This window comes from Thalassophryne amazonica, chromosome 19, assembly GCF_902500255.1.
Source record: "Thalassophryne amazonica chromosome 19, fThaAma1.1, whole genome shotgun sequence".
In the NCBI taxonomy this organism is placed as follows: Eukaryota; Metazoa; Chordata; class Actinopteri; order Batrachoidiformes; family Batrachoididae; genus Thalassophryne; species Thalassophryne amazonica.
This window is the reverse complement of record NC_047121.1, coordinates 36029722-36047228: the sequence shown is the minus strand read 5'-3', so window position 1 is coordinate 36047228 and position 17507 is coordinate 36029722. Positions and strand designations below refer to the sequence as shown.

Genomic DNA, 17507 nt, shown 5'->3' with positions numbered 1-17507 from the left:
TTCAATTTATTTTCATTTATAAAGCGCCAAATCATAACAGAGTTGCCTCAAGGTGCTTCACACAAGGTCTAACCTTACTAACCCCCAGAGCAACAGTGGTAAGGAAAACTGCCTCTGAGGAAGAAACTTCAAGCAGACCAGACTCAAAGGGGTGACCTTCTGCTTGGGCCATGCTACAGACATAAATTACAGAACAATTCACAAAACGAATATACAGTAAAAGCTGTTGGTGCACAGGACAGGAGGGTCTCCAGCACAATTACTACAAGTTGCCTGCGAACTGAAGGTTTGGTGGATTTGATCCCCAAAATGTCTTGGAAGAAAGACACTGAATCCTGAAAACCTGTCATCTAAAGTTGTCTGAGTCTTACGTGACATCCCACATAAATGTTACAGCCTTCGTTTATTGCCTTTCTGTGATGGTTGTGATTTATGTCTCCATTCAACATCAGGAAAGAAAGAATTCTGATTGTTCCTTTTGTGTTCACTTCAACATTGTGTCACGTTGCAAAACATTCAGATTGGAATTATGTTGAGGTTATGTTGGGAGTGGGATTGATGCTCCAAATGACTCTCCTTTCACTCATTTTCAACCGCTTACTCCAATTAAGGGTTACAGGGGTGGCGTCTATCCCAGCAGTCATAGGATGTGAGGTGGGGTTCAGATATAGACAAACACATGCACACCTGCATTCACACCTACGGACAATTTAAATTTTCCAATCCACCTAACCTGCATGACTTTGGATGTGTGAGGAAGCTGGAGCACCTGGAGGGAACCCATGCAAACACGTGGAGAACATGCAACACACACAGAAAGGCCACAGGTGGGAATCGATCCCATGACCTCCTTGCTGTGAGGCAACAGTTCTAACCACTAAGTAACTGTCCTGCCCTGGTGCCGTACCAATTTACACATTTTTTGCTTGAACTTTAGTTACATCTTTACTCACTTTTTATTTTGGGGAAATCAAATTGACACAACTAGATGCTACATTTTGCTATAAAACATGGGTTCAGTTTGAACTGAGACAATTTGTGTCTTACAGTTTTTCTGAATTGGTAAAACACTAAACTCCATTCCCTGAACCAAAGGCACAGTGGCCTGAACTCATTTCCCGAATCAAGAAACTCTTGGCAAAACCGTATGCAATTTTCACATAGATAGACATAATTTTCAGATCTAATGCCAAACTCTAAACACATTCTCATTCACTAAACACAGTTTTCACTGTGATGCACTTGTGATGCAGAATGGTAAGACACAATTACAACACTGATGTCAGCACTTACCACTCAGGATTGTACACACTTGTTGCTAATGATGTGATGAAGTCAATTTAAGTCAGTTCAGAGGACACGGGTGAGTTTAAGGTTGATACAAAGATGGAGGGCAACTAACTGAGAGGCAGAGGAGGACGAGGACGTGTGTGAGGTGGTGGGTGAGGAGGAAGAGCAAGATGGAACCAAGAACAGTAATTTCAGATGAAATATGAGCATGGCATGACAGAAGGTACAACCAAATCTGAACAGGTTCTCTGGCCAATATAAATCTTTCTTTGTTTTGGTCATAGTCCATCACTTTGCCAATATAAAGGACGCTGTGTGTGTGTGTGTGTGTGTGGCGGGGGGGTCCACTACTGTTTATACAGTACTGCATGTGTGTTTCTGTAAAGGCATGTTTACTGCGTGGTATTGCGAGATTTGACCGCTTATGAGGACCTCCGCTCCGCTGTTTTCGGCTGCAATTGCCGAAGCAGTGGCAAAAAGTGTTTTGTTTTTTGGTTCACAGTGGAGAAGAGAAGATGAGGCAGATGGGAGATGTTGTGTTGGTAAGTACAACCCCTGGCAAAAATTATGGAATCACCGGCCTCGGAGGATGTTCATTCAGTTGTTTAATTTTGTAGAAAAAAAGCAGATCACAGACATGACACAAAACTAAAGTCATTTCAAATGGCAACTTTCTGGCTTTAAGAAACACTACAAGAAATCAGGAAAAAAAAATGGGGCAGTCAGTAACGGTTACTTTTTTAGACCAAGCAAAGGGAAAAAAATATGGAATCACTCAATTCTGAGGAAAAAATTATGGAATCATGAAAAACAAAAGAATGCTCAAACACATCACTAGTATTTTGTTGCACCACCTCTGGCTTTTATAACAGCTTGCAGTCTCTGAGGCATAGACTTAATGAGTGACAAACAGTACTCTTCATCAATCTGGCTCCAACTTTCTCTGATTGCTGTTGCCAGATCAGCTTTGCAGGTTGGAGCCTTGTCATGGACCATTTTCTTCAACTTCCACCAAAGATTTTCAATTGGATTAAGATCCGGACTATTTGCAGACCATGACATTGACCCTATGTGTCTTTTTGCAAGGAATGTTTTCACAGTTTTTGCTCTATGGCAAGATGCATTATCATCTTGAAAAATGATTTCATCATCCCCAAACATCCTTTCAATTGATGGGATAAGAAAAGTGTCCAAAATATCAACGTAAACTTGTGCATTTATTGATGATGTAATGACAGCCATCTCCCCAGTGCCTTTACCTGACATGCAGCCCCATATCATCAATGACTGTGGAAATTTACATGTTCTCTTCAGGCAGTCATCTTTATAAATCTCATTGGAACAGCACCAAACAAAAGTTCCAGCATCATCACCTTGCCCAATGCAGATTCGAGATTCATCACTGAATATGACCTTCATCCAGTCATCCACAGTCCACGATTGCTTTTCCTTAGCCCATTGTAACCTTGTTTTTTTCTGTTTAGGTGTTAATGATGGCTTTCGTTTAGCTTTTCTGTATGTAAATCCCATTTCCTTTAGGTGGTTTCTTACAGTTTGGTCACAGACGCTGACTCCAGTTTCCTCCCATTCGTTCCTCATTTGTTTTGTTGTGCATTTGATTTTTGAGACATATTGCTTTAAGTTTTCTGTCTTGACGTTTTGATGTCTTCCTTGGTGTCTACCAGTATGTTTGCCTTTAACAGCCTTCCCATGTTGTTTGTATTTGGTCCAGAGTTTAGACACAGCTGACTGAACAACCAACATCTTTTGCAACATTGCATGATGATTTACCCTCTTTTAAGAGTTTGATAATCCTCTCCTTTTGTTGGGAAGGTGTCGTAGCACGGACCCACAACAGGGGGCGCAAATGAACGGACAATGAGTAAGCCAAAAGGTAACAATGTAACAGTGAGCTCTCGGTGTGTGTGTCTGTGCCTGTGTGCGCGCGCGGAGTTAACAGGCTGCAGACTGCGAGGGAGGGGGTGGGTGAGGGAGATTCCTGAATGCAGGCGCGACACGTTCAGTGCGCAGCGAGCGCGGAGCAGAGAGAGGATTTTAACCCGAGTGAACATGTTAAAAAGAAAACGTGAAGTTGCCTTTACTTCTCTCTGAACTTTCTCTAAAGGTGTGATTCTGCCGTTACCATCCTGTTCACACCATGTGCGCGTTGTATGCTGAATTTATGAGATCATGAGATGAAATAAACGGTCAAATATCTTTAAAAACATATTTAAAAAATAAGAATATATGAATGAACTGAGCCACAAAAAAAAAACAATGTTCAGACGCACAGATCACAAAAAGCAGGTGAGAACTCTGAACTTTAACAGCTGTTATTTTCCAAAGGTATTTATTTGTTCAGTCTTGAGCTTAGTGCAGTGTTTAAGCACAAAACGTGACTGATGAGGAGAAACAATTTCAGAAATGCAACAGAAACAACCACAAATCAGAAAAAGTTGGGACTGTATGTAAAATGAAGATAAAAATAAAAATGTTGCACCATTCCCAGTTTCTCCACTCACAGAAGCCAAACGTTCTTCCAGAGTTGTGTAATTATACTACAATAGTAGAATATAAAGAAGGGGAAAAAAGAAAAAAAAATAGACAATATATTCGTCAATCGCAATTATTTGTCTGACAATTAATCGTCTCCAGAAATTCCTAATCGTGACAGCCCTACTTGAGATTAGAGCGCAAAATGCTTGAGGATTTTCGAAATGCGGTGTTTTCTGTATCAATTTTCTATTGCGATAATTGGGTTTTGCGCAAAACCAGAGGTAATAGCATTATAATATTATTTTGGTTGGTGGTGTGCCGCAGGATTTTGTAAATATAAAAAGGGTGCCGCGGCTCAAAAAAGGTTGAAAATCACTGTATTAGCCTACACAACTAATTAGAGTAGCTCCATTCTCTCGCCTGCAAAAACCGCCTCGACATGGTTGTGCTCAGAGTCACAAACAAACCGCAACACGTGTCCACTTTCTCACTGCATCATCCCCTTTTCTTTGCATTTTCACTTTGTTTGCATGTAATTTGCCCCAAAACTCAGAGAAAGTGCCGGTGCCTCCCCACCACCCAAAAAAATCAGTCCGCCTGGACAGAGTCTCTTCACCCAAAGCAATCAGATTAATGGGATTATTAACCATCAGATGATAAAGGTAAAATCTCTTAAATCATTCTAAAGTCAATTTTAAGCAGAAACGAGGCCGTTTTAAGCAGAAACTCTGCAAAACTTTTTGATGCTTTGAAATGACCAGTGCGCAGTGAACGCATCAGCTAGCAGCTACAGGAGCTGCAGCCCTCTGATGGCTTCCTCTGCCTTTTATGATGAAATAATGCTGAATTTATGCAGAAATGATTGTACAAAAGCTTCAGATGTCTGTCGCTGTGATAGATGATGGCTGAAGTGCAGTTTTAAGCAGAAACGAGGTGTTAATCTATGAACCGCGGCTAATGACGCATGCACAGTGAAGGCAAGGCGTACCAATTTTTAGGGGAGGCCGTTCGGTAGGTGACAATGTTTCTGTCCCCGGAAGTAGAGAAATTATGTCATATGCGTCATATTTTACCTCTTTAGTGCCCGATCTCAAACAAGACTGCTTTGCCCTATTGCAATACTGCCACATGAGGGTGGAAGAACTCTCAACGTTGACATGGTCTTTGAGAACTTGCTGTTGTATGTCATGCAGTCTGATGACATTATTCTGAACGACAATATAAACTGAAGGAATCAGCAGTGTTAACTTTTCCACTATTGTTCGTGTTCGCCAACACAACAGGGTGCACGTGAAGCAAATGTACAGGGTACCCTTTGAGTGCAACTCAGAAAAGGTCACAATTTCAATATGTGCAAGTAAGTTTACACTGAAAATGACACATTCAGTATTGATTGTTTATGCAATACTACATACTACTGTCAAGCTGCACTTTATTGTATTGCATGTAAATCAGGTGTATATACACTCAGCTTAGGTCTGTCTTTCTATAATGCTAAAGATTTATCTGTTTTTACCTCGAACGTTTGAATTGGATTCCATGGAAAGCCCACATGATGAAAGACCACACAGTAAAGGCAGACGGACCAATTTTTAGGGGGTGACCATTCGGTCTGTGACACCGGAATATGTTTTGTTTATATTTACTGTTGTATGTACAGCTTGAAAGGTAAATGCAATGTAGTACAAAAGAAAACATGCCCAGCGGGTGGGGGGAGATAATCAGGAAAGGACCATGGAGAAAAAGAAAAGGGGGGGTGGATAGAAATGTCTGGGGGGACATGATGGGGGGGGGGGGTAATGCCCTAGAACTTCACCTTTGAAAAATGTCACCTATTTAATAAACACTACTCAATCTAGAGCCCGTGGATCCCTACAGGCAACACGCTAGTAGTAGTTGGGTATTAACTAGCATCTAGAGCCAGACGGCCCAATTTGGGCCCAGCAGGCAGTTTGGCCCACCCACCTTTTCATTATGGCCCGGTGCATTGCTCAATGTGATATTTACAGTGAAAATGACTACAATTTTGAAGCTGTGTGTATGGGGGGGTTGATTAAGCCATGCTTCAGAGAGTACAATTACTGTAAAGTGGTTGTTCAGCTGGTTTAAATAACTTGTCTTTGAAAGGTTTGATTTCAGACTTCTGTTATTAACATACATAAAATCCAGAGAGACACTGCAGCAGTTTTATAGAAAAACAAGAGGCACACAAGTGAACAGATGGTAATATAAGACTAACAACAGAAGGACTTGTATGTCATTTTATTCATAAATCCAATCTAAAGTTAGGCATACAGCTTGCTGCACACTGTCAACAAAGTTGTACTGTCAGTAAATCAACACCACTGCTGTTGAGACTAAAACATTCAAGCAAGACAGGAAAATATTATTTAGAAATAACAAATCCAGTATAATTTTATGGGACCACACTTGACAAATTTTTTGCACTTACAAATTGCAGTTCTATTAAGGGCAATCATTTTGGAAAACGACTGGTGAATTTTGTAATGTCCCTGGGATAGGTAATCCAACCACTGAGAACAATTGATCTGTTCCTCCTCTTCAGTTGAGTAATTTTTGCATTTTATTTCAATAAAAATTACAGACCATGAAGCTCTCAGCCTGGACACATGGAAAAACAGTAATTCACCAGTCCTGTATATTTTAGAAAATACTTCCCAGTAATTTAATGTGTATGCAAACTGTGTATGTTGGACTCCAAGTATTAAAACTCTTGTTTGTGGGTTTAATGACCAAAATCACATTTCTTTATTAAGATAATCTATAATTTCATGGTTTGTTTTGTGAAAAAGCATAAAAGGGGGAACATCTATAATATGCAAGTAAAATTGTTTTTTTTTTTTTAATATACTGTATAACATTGTATATTTCGTTGTCTCAAGCCCCCAACATTTTCTTCACCATGTAGCCAGGCATGTTGTAGAGGAACAGAGCCAGGATGGCCAACAGCAGAAGAGCTGTGACAATCTTGATGGTCAGCCACCTGTACTGGTCCCAAACCAGATGTTTGGCAGTCTTCAGGGGGATGAGGAACCACAGGAGGGTGATATCTGGACGGCTGGTGGAGTACAGATGAAGACAGTAGGTTACACAGCATTGTAACTGTCACATATAAATTCTAACCTTTAAACAATTTTACTTCTTTGCCTAGAATTTCTACAATCAATATTTGGACTAATTAAAAAAATGTCATTAAAGAGTAAGCTTGGGACAAGTTGGTTTACATTCTATAGTTTTTGACTGTCACAAAATGATTATCCAGAAGGACAGTAAATTTCACTTTGGAATTTTGTAAACTACACTTGAAAAAACTGCTGGATTTACATGATTTAAATATTATGCATGTTGGTTGCACATGATCAGAATGTGGCCAAACAACATAATTTCTTGTGTTTCAAAACATTAAGGAGTAAGAAACATAAGAAAATATGTTCAAATAAATAAGCAACCATACCTCCAGTACCCACACCCTCAACATCAGTGACACAAGGTTTTCCTGGGTCCTCTGCTCTACTCCCTCTACACCATTCAATCCTCCAACATCATTGTGAAATACTCAGATGGCACAGTGGTGGTCGGCCTGATCTCCAACAACAAGGAGACAGCCTATCTCGAGTAAGTGGAGGCATTGTCATCACAGTGTAGAGAAAATAACCTAGGCCTGTATCCACAAAGCATCCTAAGGCTAAAAGTAGCTCAGAGTGACGTTATTCTAAGAAAAATCTTAGAATTCCTCGAATTCTTAGATATTTTTTATTTCCTTGGTAAGATTAAAGTTATTGACAAAGAATCTTAGACCTTAAGAAAGGTTCCAAGGTGCCAAACTGTTAAGAGTAGGGAGGAGGACTTTTAAGAAGCCTCTCTTAAGCAGAGAAGATGGCGGAAAAGACAGAGAGGAAAGAAAGATATTCTTTGTATGTTGAATGGCAGTGATTCAGTAACACGCTACTGGCTTGATGATGCAGGGATAATGTTTGTGGTTGACCTCATCAGGAATGAGCTTACTTTGCCCATCCAGCATAGTAACGTAATAACGCGTGAGATGAAGGTCATCACACCATTGCGATACCTGTCTACGGAAAAAATGTAAATTGCATGTAAATGCAAATTTACAAATGTGTATAGAAATATATTCTTCTGTTATGTAATAGAGATTTTTATTGCACTGTCCTGTTGCATTTTATGCTGATAACTATTTATACCTTTTTTGTTTTTTTTACTTTATCTGTTTGCACTGACAAAGGAGAAGCTCTCTCCAATGTCATTGTACATTTTGTAACATGACAAAGGGCATTCTATTCTAAACTCTGACATTCATATACAATTATCAATATCAACGTAAGTGATGCCAGCAGCCATAGCCTAAACTCACTTGTTTGAGAAGAACTTCGCTTCTGTGCTGCAATCTCTGCTCTTGCTTTGGATTGCAGCGTGTACCAGTGCTTCTCACACTCGCTGCTTATGCATAACTACCAGCATCGAGAGTAAACATAACAATAAGTGAATCAATGTAACTAGCGTGTTGCCCGTGGGGATCCACGGGCTCTAGATTGAGTAGTGTTTATAAAGTAGGTAGCTGACATTTTTCATAGGTGGTAATAAATTATAGTTTCTATAATGAGTTGTAATCGCGTGTGAGTCCAGAATGTTTTTAAAACCTTAGAGCTCAACAGTTTTTAGAGGAAGAACTCAGCCCTTTTAATTCCCATTAATTATATATTTTTTTTTAAAAATGTTAATTTACTGTCTTAATGAATTTATAAATTGTTTAGGTTCTTGTTATTAATATCACCACTTATACAGCTTCATGATGAAGTACAGAGGAGGATTTTCTTAAAAAGAAGACCTGAAAGTTTAGCTACTAATTGCCAGAAGGTACATCTGACATGCAAGCCTAGATTTGATAGTTTTTGGTGAAAGAATATCCTTCTTCTGTCTACTCGACTATGAAGCTAAGAGTGGTGATGTAAAATGCAAAATTTGCACTGTGCACAATTTCCCCAATCACAACCACATAAGCCTATAACTTCTTCTGGGTGTCTTGGTGGCTTTCCTCACTCTTCCCCTTCTTGCACAGTCACTCAGTTTTTGAGAACTGTCTACTCCACACAGATTTACCATAGAGTGCCATACTGTTTGTATTTCATCATAATTGATGTAAATAAAGTGCAAGACATATTCAGTGACTTCGAAATGTTCATGTATCCATCCCCTGACTTGTCTGAAGAAAACTGGCAATACAGCTGATTATTTGCAGGTATTATACCAGAGGGGACATTACTTATGCAGTCCATCATCTTGACTTTTATGTTTTTAATTCATTTATATCAAATTGTAGAGCTTTGACTTTGAGTTTAAGGAAGATCATTTTAGAAATCTTTATACTGAGAAGCCTGATTTGTTGGGAAAGTGTAGTGACACGGACCCACAGCAGGGGGCGTAAATGAATGGAGAATGGATGAGCCAAAAAAACACAATTTACTGTTGTGAATGTGCACAACGAAATACAGACAATCACAGAATTTGAAGTCAGTCAATATACAAAGGTGACGTGTGGGCAGGCTCGAGGATAGAAGACGTCTGTCCAGAGAAGAGCCGGGTCCCACACGATTTCCACTGCCAACGGATCTGAAGTACGCCGGAGCCGCCGCGTCCTGAGTCCCCAGGTGGCCTCCGTCTCCAGCTGTCAGACCTGGTACTGCTGGCAGGAGGCAGAAACAGTTAATGGTGGGTGTGTGTCTGCACACCCAGCAAACAGTCAGCAAATATGGTTCCTTAGGTGGGAATAACACCTCCACCTCAAACACAGTAATGCAGAGTCTGAATCACTACTTATCACAAGTTCGAAGTGAGGAGTGAAGACCGTCACTCCTCCAACATCCACCAACCCAGCCTCCAGCTGTAAGTAGGGAAAACAGGACGCCTGCAAACAATCCAGAAATGATTACGTGCGTTCGGCACAAATAACGGCTGAAAGTTTACCTTGTCGGTAGTCGCTTTCTCGGCAGGGAGGTGGAGTTGCTGCCCGGCTTTTATTGTGGATGGTGATGAGTGACAGGTGGTGATGAGGTGGTGATGACTGACAGCTGTCACTCCCGGCTGCTCCTGCGAGGTGGCTGCGCCCTCTCGTGCCTGAAGCCCGCACTTCAGGCAGGGCGCCCTCTGGTGGTGGGCCAGCAGTACCTCCTCTTCAGCGGCCCACACAACATGATTTACCTTTTGCATTTGAAATGGCATAAACAAATAAAAATGTGTGAAATACCAAGGGCCAAATACTTTTTCAAGCCACTGTATATCCATTAAAATGGAAATGATTCCAAACATTTCATTATCTAACCCTTATGACAAATAAATGTAATTGAGGCTTCATTTTTTTACAGTTTAAACATGAATTTTATTATGAATAACTATAAATGTAACCAGCGACCAAACTGTACATCACGCTGCCTTCACTGAAGTTGTTGTATTACATTGCTCAGAATTTGCATTAAACAGATTTCTTGTCCATTTTGGCCCTGCATCGTGACCACTTGTCTTTTGTCATTATAAAATGCCCACTGATTGAAAATGAATGGCAGTTGGTTGCTTTGCCTCTGTGTCTTTTGGCTAATGTGACCAAGAGGTGATGGGGGGGGTCCCAGCCATGATTGACAACATTGCAAACAGTACTGTCTGAGCACTCACTGCTCATCAAACTGTGTAATGACACCATTTCCAACAGCCACATTGCTTGTTTGGTAAAATAAAAGTTTTCATATCAGAAAAAACAAAACAAAAACATTGATACAGGCTTATATCAGTCATTATATAACGCCTGAATACATCCTTGTCATTTGATCGGTGGCTTGTATGTCACATGATATTGGTCATTTGTCCCATTTGCCATTGTGCTCCATTAACCATGCAATTTTGGTTCCATATGTTTTGTACCCATTGCATGCTGCGACCACTGAACATGCACACTAGCAGTGATGGAGCTTAGCAGCTTAGTGACACTGCTCATTCTTCTAACACAAAAGAAAAAACAAATCTAGTATGCCGTAAGCTGTTTGGAGGCATTTGGAATATTCACTGGGAAATATCTAGCGAAAGTAGAACCGCTGTCGGATGAAGAACTCAACAAATTTCTGTCACGAATTTTCTCTGGACTGAGAAAAACACCCAGTCTCACGGCATGTCGTGATTCAGCAGCACGAAATTTACATTAATCTATTGGTTTGTCATATTGTCACAAAAAGTGCAAAATGTTCGTCCTGGGAGCACAAATTTATTCTAATTCATTCCATGATGGGTGCACGTAATTAAAATTGCAGTTAGGGGGCTCAGAGGTTAAGAGGTTAAGGATGGGGGTTGGAGTAGGATTAGTAATAGTGAGTTTAAAAAAGAAACCCGTCACGAAAATTTGAATCATTTCATGATGGGAGGATGAAAAAAAACGTGAGACTGGGCTGGAAAAGCAGCCAGCAGTTTGGACACAAAGAAGTTAGTGCACAGCATCAGCTACGGACTACACCATCAGGATTGTTTTTGAACTATCTGACTGTTTTTGCAATCAAATGACTTGTTTTAGAACTACTTTGGATGGGATTGCTATTTAAAATTTGTGTTGGACTGTTTGGAACTTCTTGATGTCAAAGGACCCGTGACACACACCAAAATATAAGTCCCTTTTCTCGATTATGAATTAATAAAATATCAAATGACAAGGATCTATTTTAGGCATTATATAAAACAAATAATGATATATTTTTTTTAATTCTTTCAATGGAAAGAATATTTCATGAGGTGAAAGATGGAACGAGGTGCAACCATCTTTCACCTCATGAAATATTCTTACCATTGCACTCATAAACATTCATTATTTGTTATATTATCTGCCAACCAATGTATTGGTCAGGCTCTAGTTAAAATTTGCACTGTTTCCTAATTTCTGAGGTTATACGGTATAATTATCACCAGTTCTGAGTTAGATACCCTTATGATTGTTTTAAAAATATTAATGATTTAATACTGTTAATTTTCTAACACTTGCAGTATTACTTTATGACATATAAAAGCACATTTTTCAGGGCTGCTCAGATTTAAAATTACAATTGCACATTGGGAAACTGTAGAAAAAAACCAAGCTGGCTTTGGACCAATGAGATAACAGAACTGTCATAGCAACACCATCATGACACAAAAGCAGTTTTTTTTTTTTTTCTTTTTTTCATTTCTCACTCAACTGGTGGACAGGGTTAAAGTAATACATTCAAAGAGTAAAATTTTGACTCAACACAGAGATACAACTTCAAACCATGCAGGGTTTTATGCGTTAAAAATAACACTTTAAGTGTTAAAATCAGCTGTGAAATACTTGAGTTAGGACTTTTAAAGGAAGGACAACTTGCAAAATGAATAGTTCAGGTGTCTTTTTATTCACAAATTCAGAATATCATACACAAACTGACTTCACTCTGTGGACATATAAATAACGGCTACAACAACATGACAAAAACATTGTTCAAACATAAGACAGTAAAACCCAGAAGCTTCACTTTATTATCACTGGAATCCTTTTTCACCTCAAATGGTTGTCATTCATTTTGTTAGGTAATTGCGGCAAACAGAAAAACATTTTACAGAAACAAAACAAAATTCAGCAGAAATTGTCACCCAAAAGTAATATATAAATAAAAGGCTTAAAGCTGCAGTATGTAAGATCTACCATGTTTATTAGCAGAAATGGAATATAAGCATAAGCTCTTCATATCTACATGAGGGACATGTACTGTATATATGTATATGTTACAGTGCCATAATGCAGTCTGCAACATCACCACTAGATGATGCTAAATCCTACACACTGTAGCTTTAAATAGGCACAATCAAGATTTGTTATTAGTACTGAAGATGAAGTGTTTTTTTTTCTCTCTCTCTCTCTCTCTCTCTCTCTTTGTTTTTAAAATAAGGCATCCAATATTTTCTCAAATGACAGCTACACTCTAAAAAAAAGGAACAAGAAAATTTGTTGGAACAATTTGCATAGATTTGTTTTTATTATTATTTTGACTTACTTATTTCAACTTTCAACTGAGTTAATGCCACATGACCTCTCCTGTTAAGTTGAAATAACTTAAGTTGAAATAACTTTTAAAAATCTTTGCAAATTGTTATTTTTCTCGTTGAGACAGTGGTTTGTTTTTTGTTGTTGTTGTTGTTTGGTTTGTTTGTTTGTTTGTTTTTTAGAGTGTACCCTAACTGCAGGTGTATTCCCAAACCAGTCATTACAGAAAGCACACCACAGTTTATGAATATACTGGTTTTAACTCAAGCCCCCAACATTTTCTTCACCATGTAGCCCGGCATGTTGTACAGGAAAAGAGCCAAAATGGCCAGCAGCAGAAGAGCAGTGACGATCTTGATGGTCAGCCACCTGTACTGGTCACACACCAGGTGTTTTGCAGCCTTCAGAGGGATGAGGAACCAGAGGAGGGCCACATCTGGACGGCTGATGGAGTAAAGACATGTTACTTTACACAGTACGCACATGCACTCCTGCAGCTTGAACATCTCCACGGCGGTAATACTCGTATTCTTCAGGTGTGGAGGATGAATACAAATCACATGATAAACAGAGGCATGGTTGTGTTCCATTTGTTTATTTATGCCTCCATTTCAGACTGTTTAGAACTTTGCAGGAGCAGGTTTGAGACTCCTGTCTTCCATGCATGTATTGTGACTCTCTCTGTTTGAACTACTGCGAATTAAATTTGTCATTTGTAGTCAAAAAGTCAAGATTTGGGAAACACCAGGCCAAGTTAGTTAGCAGTGGGTGGAGCACGGAGAGTTAGATAGCATTTCAAGCAGGTGCTCTCCAAAAGTAAGGTTCAAGACCCCTAACTCAGGACAACCTACAATATAAACTACTGAAGAGAATTACTGGTACATAAAAATTTGCGTTTGAAGGTTTATGTTTGCACATTTTTGACAGAGTTGTTATTGGTGTTTCCCTCAGCCTAGTCTCACGCTTTTTTCGTGCTCCTGTCATGAATTGAGTCATACTTTCAAGATATGTTTTTTTTTATTTGACTATTTGTAACCCTTCCTCGAACCATAGCCTAAGAAATACTTTTTGCTGGGACAGCTCAACCAGCTACTGCTAACTCCAGTGCTGCCAACTGTACTGCATTGGGCAGGCCAATCCCGATATTTACCCCATGTCCCGCATGAGTGTGTACGGGATTCCCATTAGTCCCACATTTGCGTGGGTCCGGGCAGGTGTCAGGTAACACTCCAAATGGGTCTACAATGCCCTCCGCCCTCTGCTGAATCAAAATGGTACTACATGTCCATTGTGTTTCAACCAGAAACTGATTATATGGATTTTTGGACCTTTTAAATTGATTTCATATTGTAAAATTAGATATTGCAATATTGTGAGGAGCGATTTTTGTCAACTGTGGGACCTTATATGTAGACAGGTGTGTGTCTTTCTAAATCATGTCCAATCAACTGAATTTTTCCCAGGTGGACTCTGATTAAGCTGTAGAAACATCTCAAGGATGATCAGTGGAAAGAAGATACACCTGAGCTCAATTTTGAGCTTCTTGGCAAAGGCTGTGAATACCTATGTACATGTGATTTCTTAGTTTTTTGTTGTTGTTGTTGTTGTTTGCAAAATCTTTAAAAAAAAACACTTTTTATCATTATGGGGTATTTTAGAATTTTGAGAAAAAAAAATGAATTTCATCCATTTTGGAATAAGGCTGTAACATAACAAAATGTGGAAAAAGTGAAGCACAAACTTTCCAGATGCACTGTAAGGTAGTATTTCCTTGTTGCTGTCATCTTATGCTTAGTTTTAAGCCCTGTTCTCACATTTTTTTAAAACCACAAAGCTACCACTAGTGTCAAATTTATGAAACATTTTCGCCATGTGGCCCGTTTTTCTGTGCATGATCCATCACACAGGTGCCTGAGTGTTAAAGACCCCAATAGCTGGAGAAGGCCAAGGGAATGTCTATGCTTTACCTGGCTGCAGAAGATAGATGGTTATTGTAGAGATGTGAGAATGGACCGGTTGTCTGCCTGGGTAGTTGCTATCCAAGACCCAAGGCAGGTCCATGATGTTGTGAATGCAGCAAAGCGAAGCACCAGCGCATGCTCTCAGATTTGACTTGACTAACAACTTGTAGCAGGCCCTGGCAATTCTCTTCATGATGTCTTGGTGAGTCTCCAAGACTATATGAGATGAGATGCCACAATTACTCAGTGGCATAAGATGCAACTGTCTTGTAACTTCTTCATATCCTCTTGATGTCATCCTGCAGTCTTGTTTTATCTTATCAACATATTGAATTCAATTCTGGGCATTTTTTGATATGTGTCAAGTCACAGTTCTGGACTAATTGTCATGCAACTGTTATACCAGTTTAAGTAGCATCATACGTATAATAGCATCGTACATTACATTCTGTTTCTCATAGCTTCATCAAGTCTTGGTTCAGTCATGATGAATAGTCTTCTATGTTGTAATAAAGTCAAGGTGTTGTCGTAGAGAAATCCTGTGAGTTGATTTTTATACAGGCCTTGGTCAAGATTAACCAAGGCAATTGTGTGGCACACAGTTGTGGTCAAAATTGTGTATGTGTGAGCAGGGTGTTCGGGAAATGTTCGGCCCCTGTAAACTATGTGCCCCTGTGCCTAAAGCCTGGTTCACACAGCAAGATTTTCAAATTGTCTGTAGGTTTCCAATACCTGAGAGACCACACACACGGAGAGGAGGAGATAAAAAAAATAATAGATCTAACAGTTTTGGTTATGCAGTGTGTGGTGTGCAGCCACATGGTAAAGACAACACACCACACATGAACATTCACAGGTCAGACAGGAAATCTCCCCAGATCTCTCAAGATTAAAAGTGACTTCAGAGTAAACAAACATGGTGGATGAGGAAGATGCAACAGAGATAAGTTTGTGGACTATTTCTAATGGAGAAAAAAAGATTCAAAAAGAAAAAGAAAAGGCATTGGTTAAAGGAGTGGAGAAAGCACGACCACTGGACTTTCTTGTACGCCATAACAGCTGTTTTGATTTTGGATTCCGCTCCATGCGTCCGTCACCTCACTTTCTGATTGGCTACATGTCACGTTCAGCAGGCTGCGTGCTCATTTGTGCTTGGGGGACCCCACACACGCTGGGATATCGGGCCAAGACAATCCAACATGTTGAATATCCCCAATTTGCGGTCTGAGTGGTCCCGACGTCCTTCCGCGCATACTAGAGTATGCCACACCACACCACAAGACACCACACACGGCAGGAATATTCGATAAGATTATGTTTAGCGTCATCACGATAATCGGGGTGTCCTTATGATTGTTGGAAGGGGAATATTGGGTCCGATATCGGCCTAATTATCTTGCGATGTGAACCAGGTATTAGATGGTTTAATTTTATTTGTTACATATCATGATCAAAATTCTAAACACAGAAAACCACAAGCTAAGAAAAATCCACATGTAAGAACAGCATTGAATCTTTTAATCTTCCAGTGTCATATTGTGAGAAAAATGTGTGCCCTCCTTTTACAGGGAAATGTGGTCTGAGTTTTGCCAAAGCCTCACAATTCTCCATATGTGCATGTACCTGCTATAAGCAAAATTTAGGCAAGAAAAAGCTTGATTTACACCTCGATTAAATATATCAGGGAAGCCTGTAGTTGAACTCTTGCTTTCTCCTGCTTTGTTTTAAAATGCAGTAATTACAGGGAAATATTTGGATTGAGTAATAAGTAAAGATGCGATGACTTATGATAAATAAGTCAAGCCCCCAAGATTTTCTTGATCATGTAACCAGGCATGCTGTAGATAAAAAGAGCCAACATGGCCAACAACAGAAGAGCAGAGACACGCTTGATAGTCAGGCATTTGTACTGTTTGCAGACCAAGTGTTTTATGGCTTTGAAGGGAGTGAGGAACCACAGAAGGCTGGTGTCTGGACGGGTGAAAGAACAAATATACAGATGTCGGTATTAAGAGCTGATGTTGTGCTCTATGGACTATTTTCTTTTATAAACCAAAAGTAAATATAGCTGGTATTACTGAAACAAAGATGAGAATTTATTTTCCAAACTTACAAATTACACGAGGCATGCACAACAGATACAGAGCAAGAACAACTCACCGTGTAAATAAGAAGATCCTAGGTACACGTAAGTCCAGAATTTTGTTGAAGTAAATTCATACAGCTCTCTTCTCTCGTTCCAAGAAATTTCTTATTGTTGTATTATGTAGTTTTATCATATTTTTAGTTTCAGCTTGTAGTCTTGTACTTGTTGTTTTATTTATTAATTTATAATTGTATTTATTGTGATTTTTAATTTTAGATATTTTTTGTATTGGGTCCTTTTGGTCATTTAAATTTGTTGCATATACATTGTAATATTGGGTGTCTGTGTTTATGACAAGGGTAAAAGTTGGAAGCCAAAGAATTAGAGCTTAGTGATGTCACTGAGAAAACAGATCCACAGAACAACCAGTGATGGACAAAAGAAAGATGTAGGTGTTGTGTTGAGTAGAGAACATCTTTTATACTTGGGTTTCTCCAGTGGCTCTGGCTCACTGCGTCCTTCACCAACTGGGTTCTTCTCTGCTTCTTCTCCTGTCAGAAGGTGAAGCTCTGCTTCCACTTTTCCCTGAAATACAAAAACCAAGCAG

At 39.4% G+C, this 17507-nt stretch overlaps 1 protein-coding gene across 2 annotated transcripts in view; it reads right to left on the bottom strand.

The window, feature by feature from the left end:
• Positions 1-13024: 13024 nt before the first annotated feature.
• LOC117532239 (otoferlin-like) overlaps positions 13025-17507 on the bottom strand; it is a 32539-nt gene continuing 28056 nt past the window's right edge. For both annotated transcript variants that reach the window (XM_034195559.1, XM_034195560.1), the window contains exons 41-42: positions 17385-17485; positions 13025-13297 (exon numbers count right to left, since the gene is read on the bottom strand). In XM_034195559.1, coding sequence (XP_034051450.1) covers positions 13117-13297; positions 17385-17485 — 282 coding nt within the window. In that variant the 3' untranslated portion in view covers positions 13025-13116. The remainder of the gene's footprint in view (positions 13298-17384; positions 17486-17507) is intronic.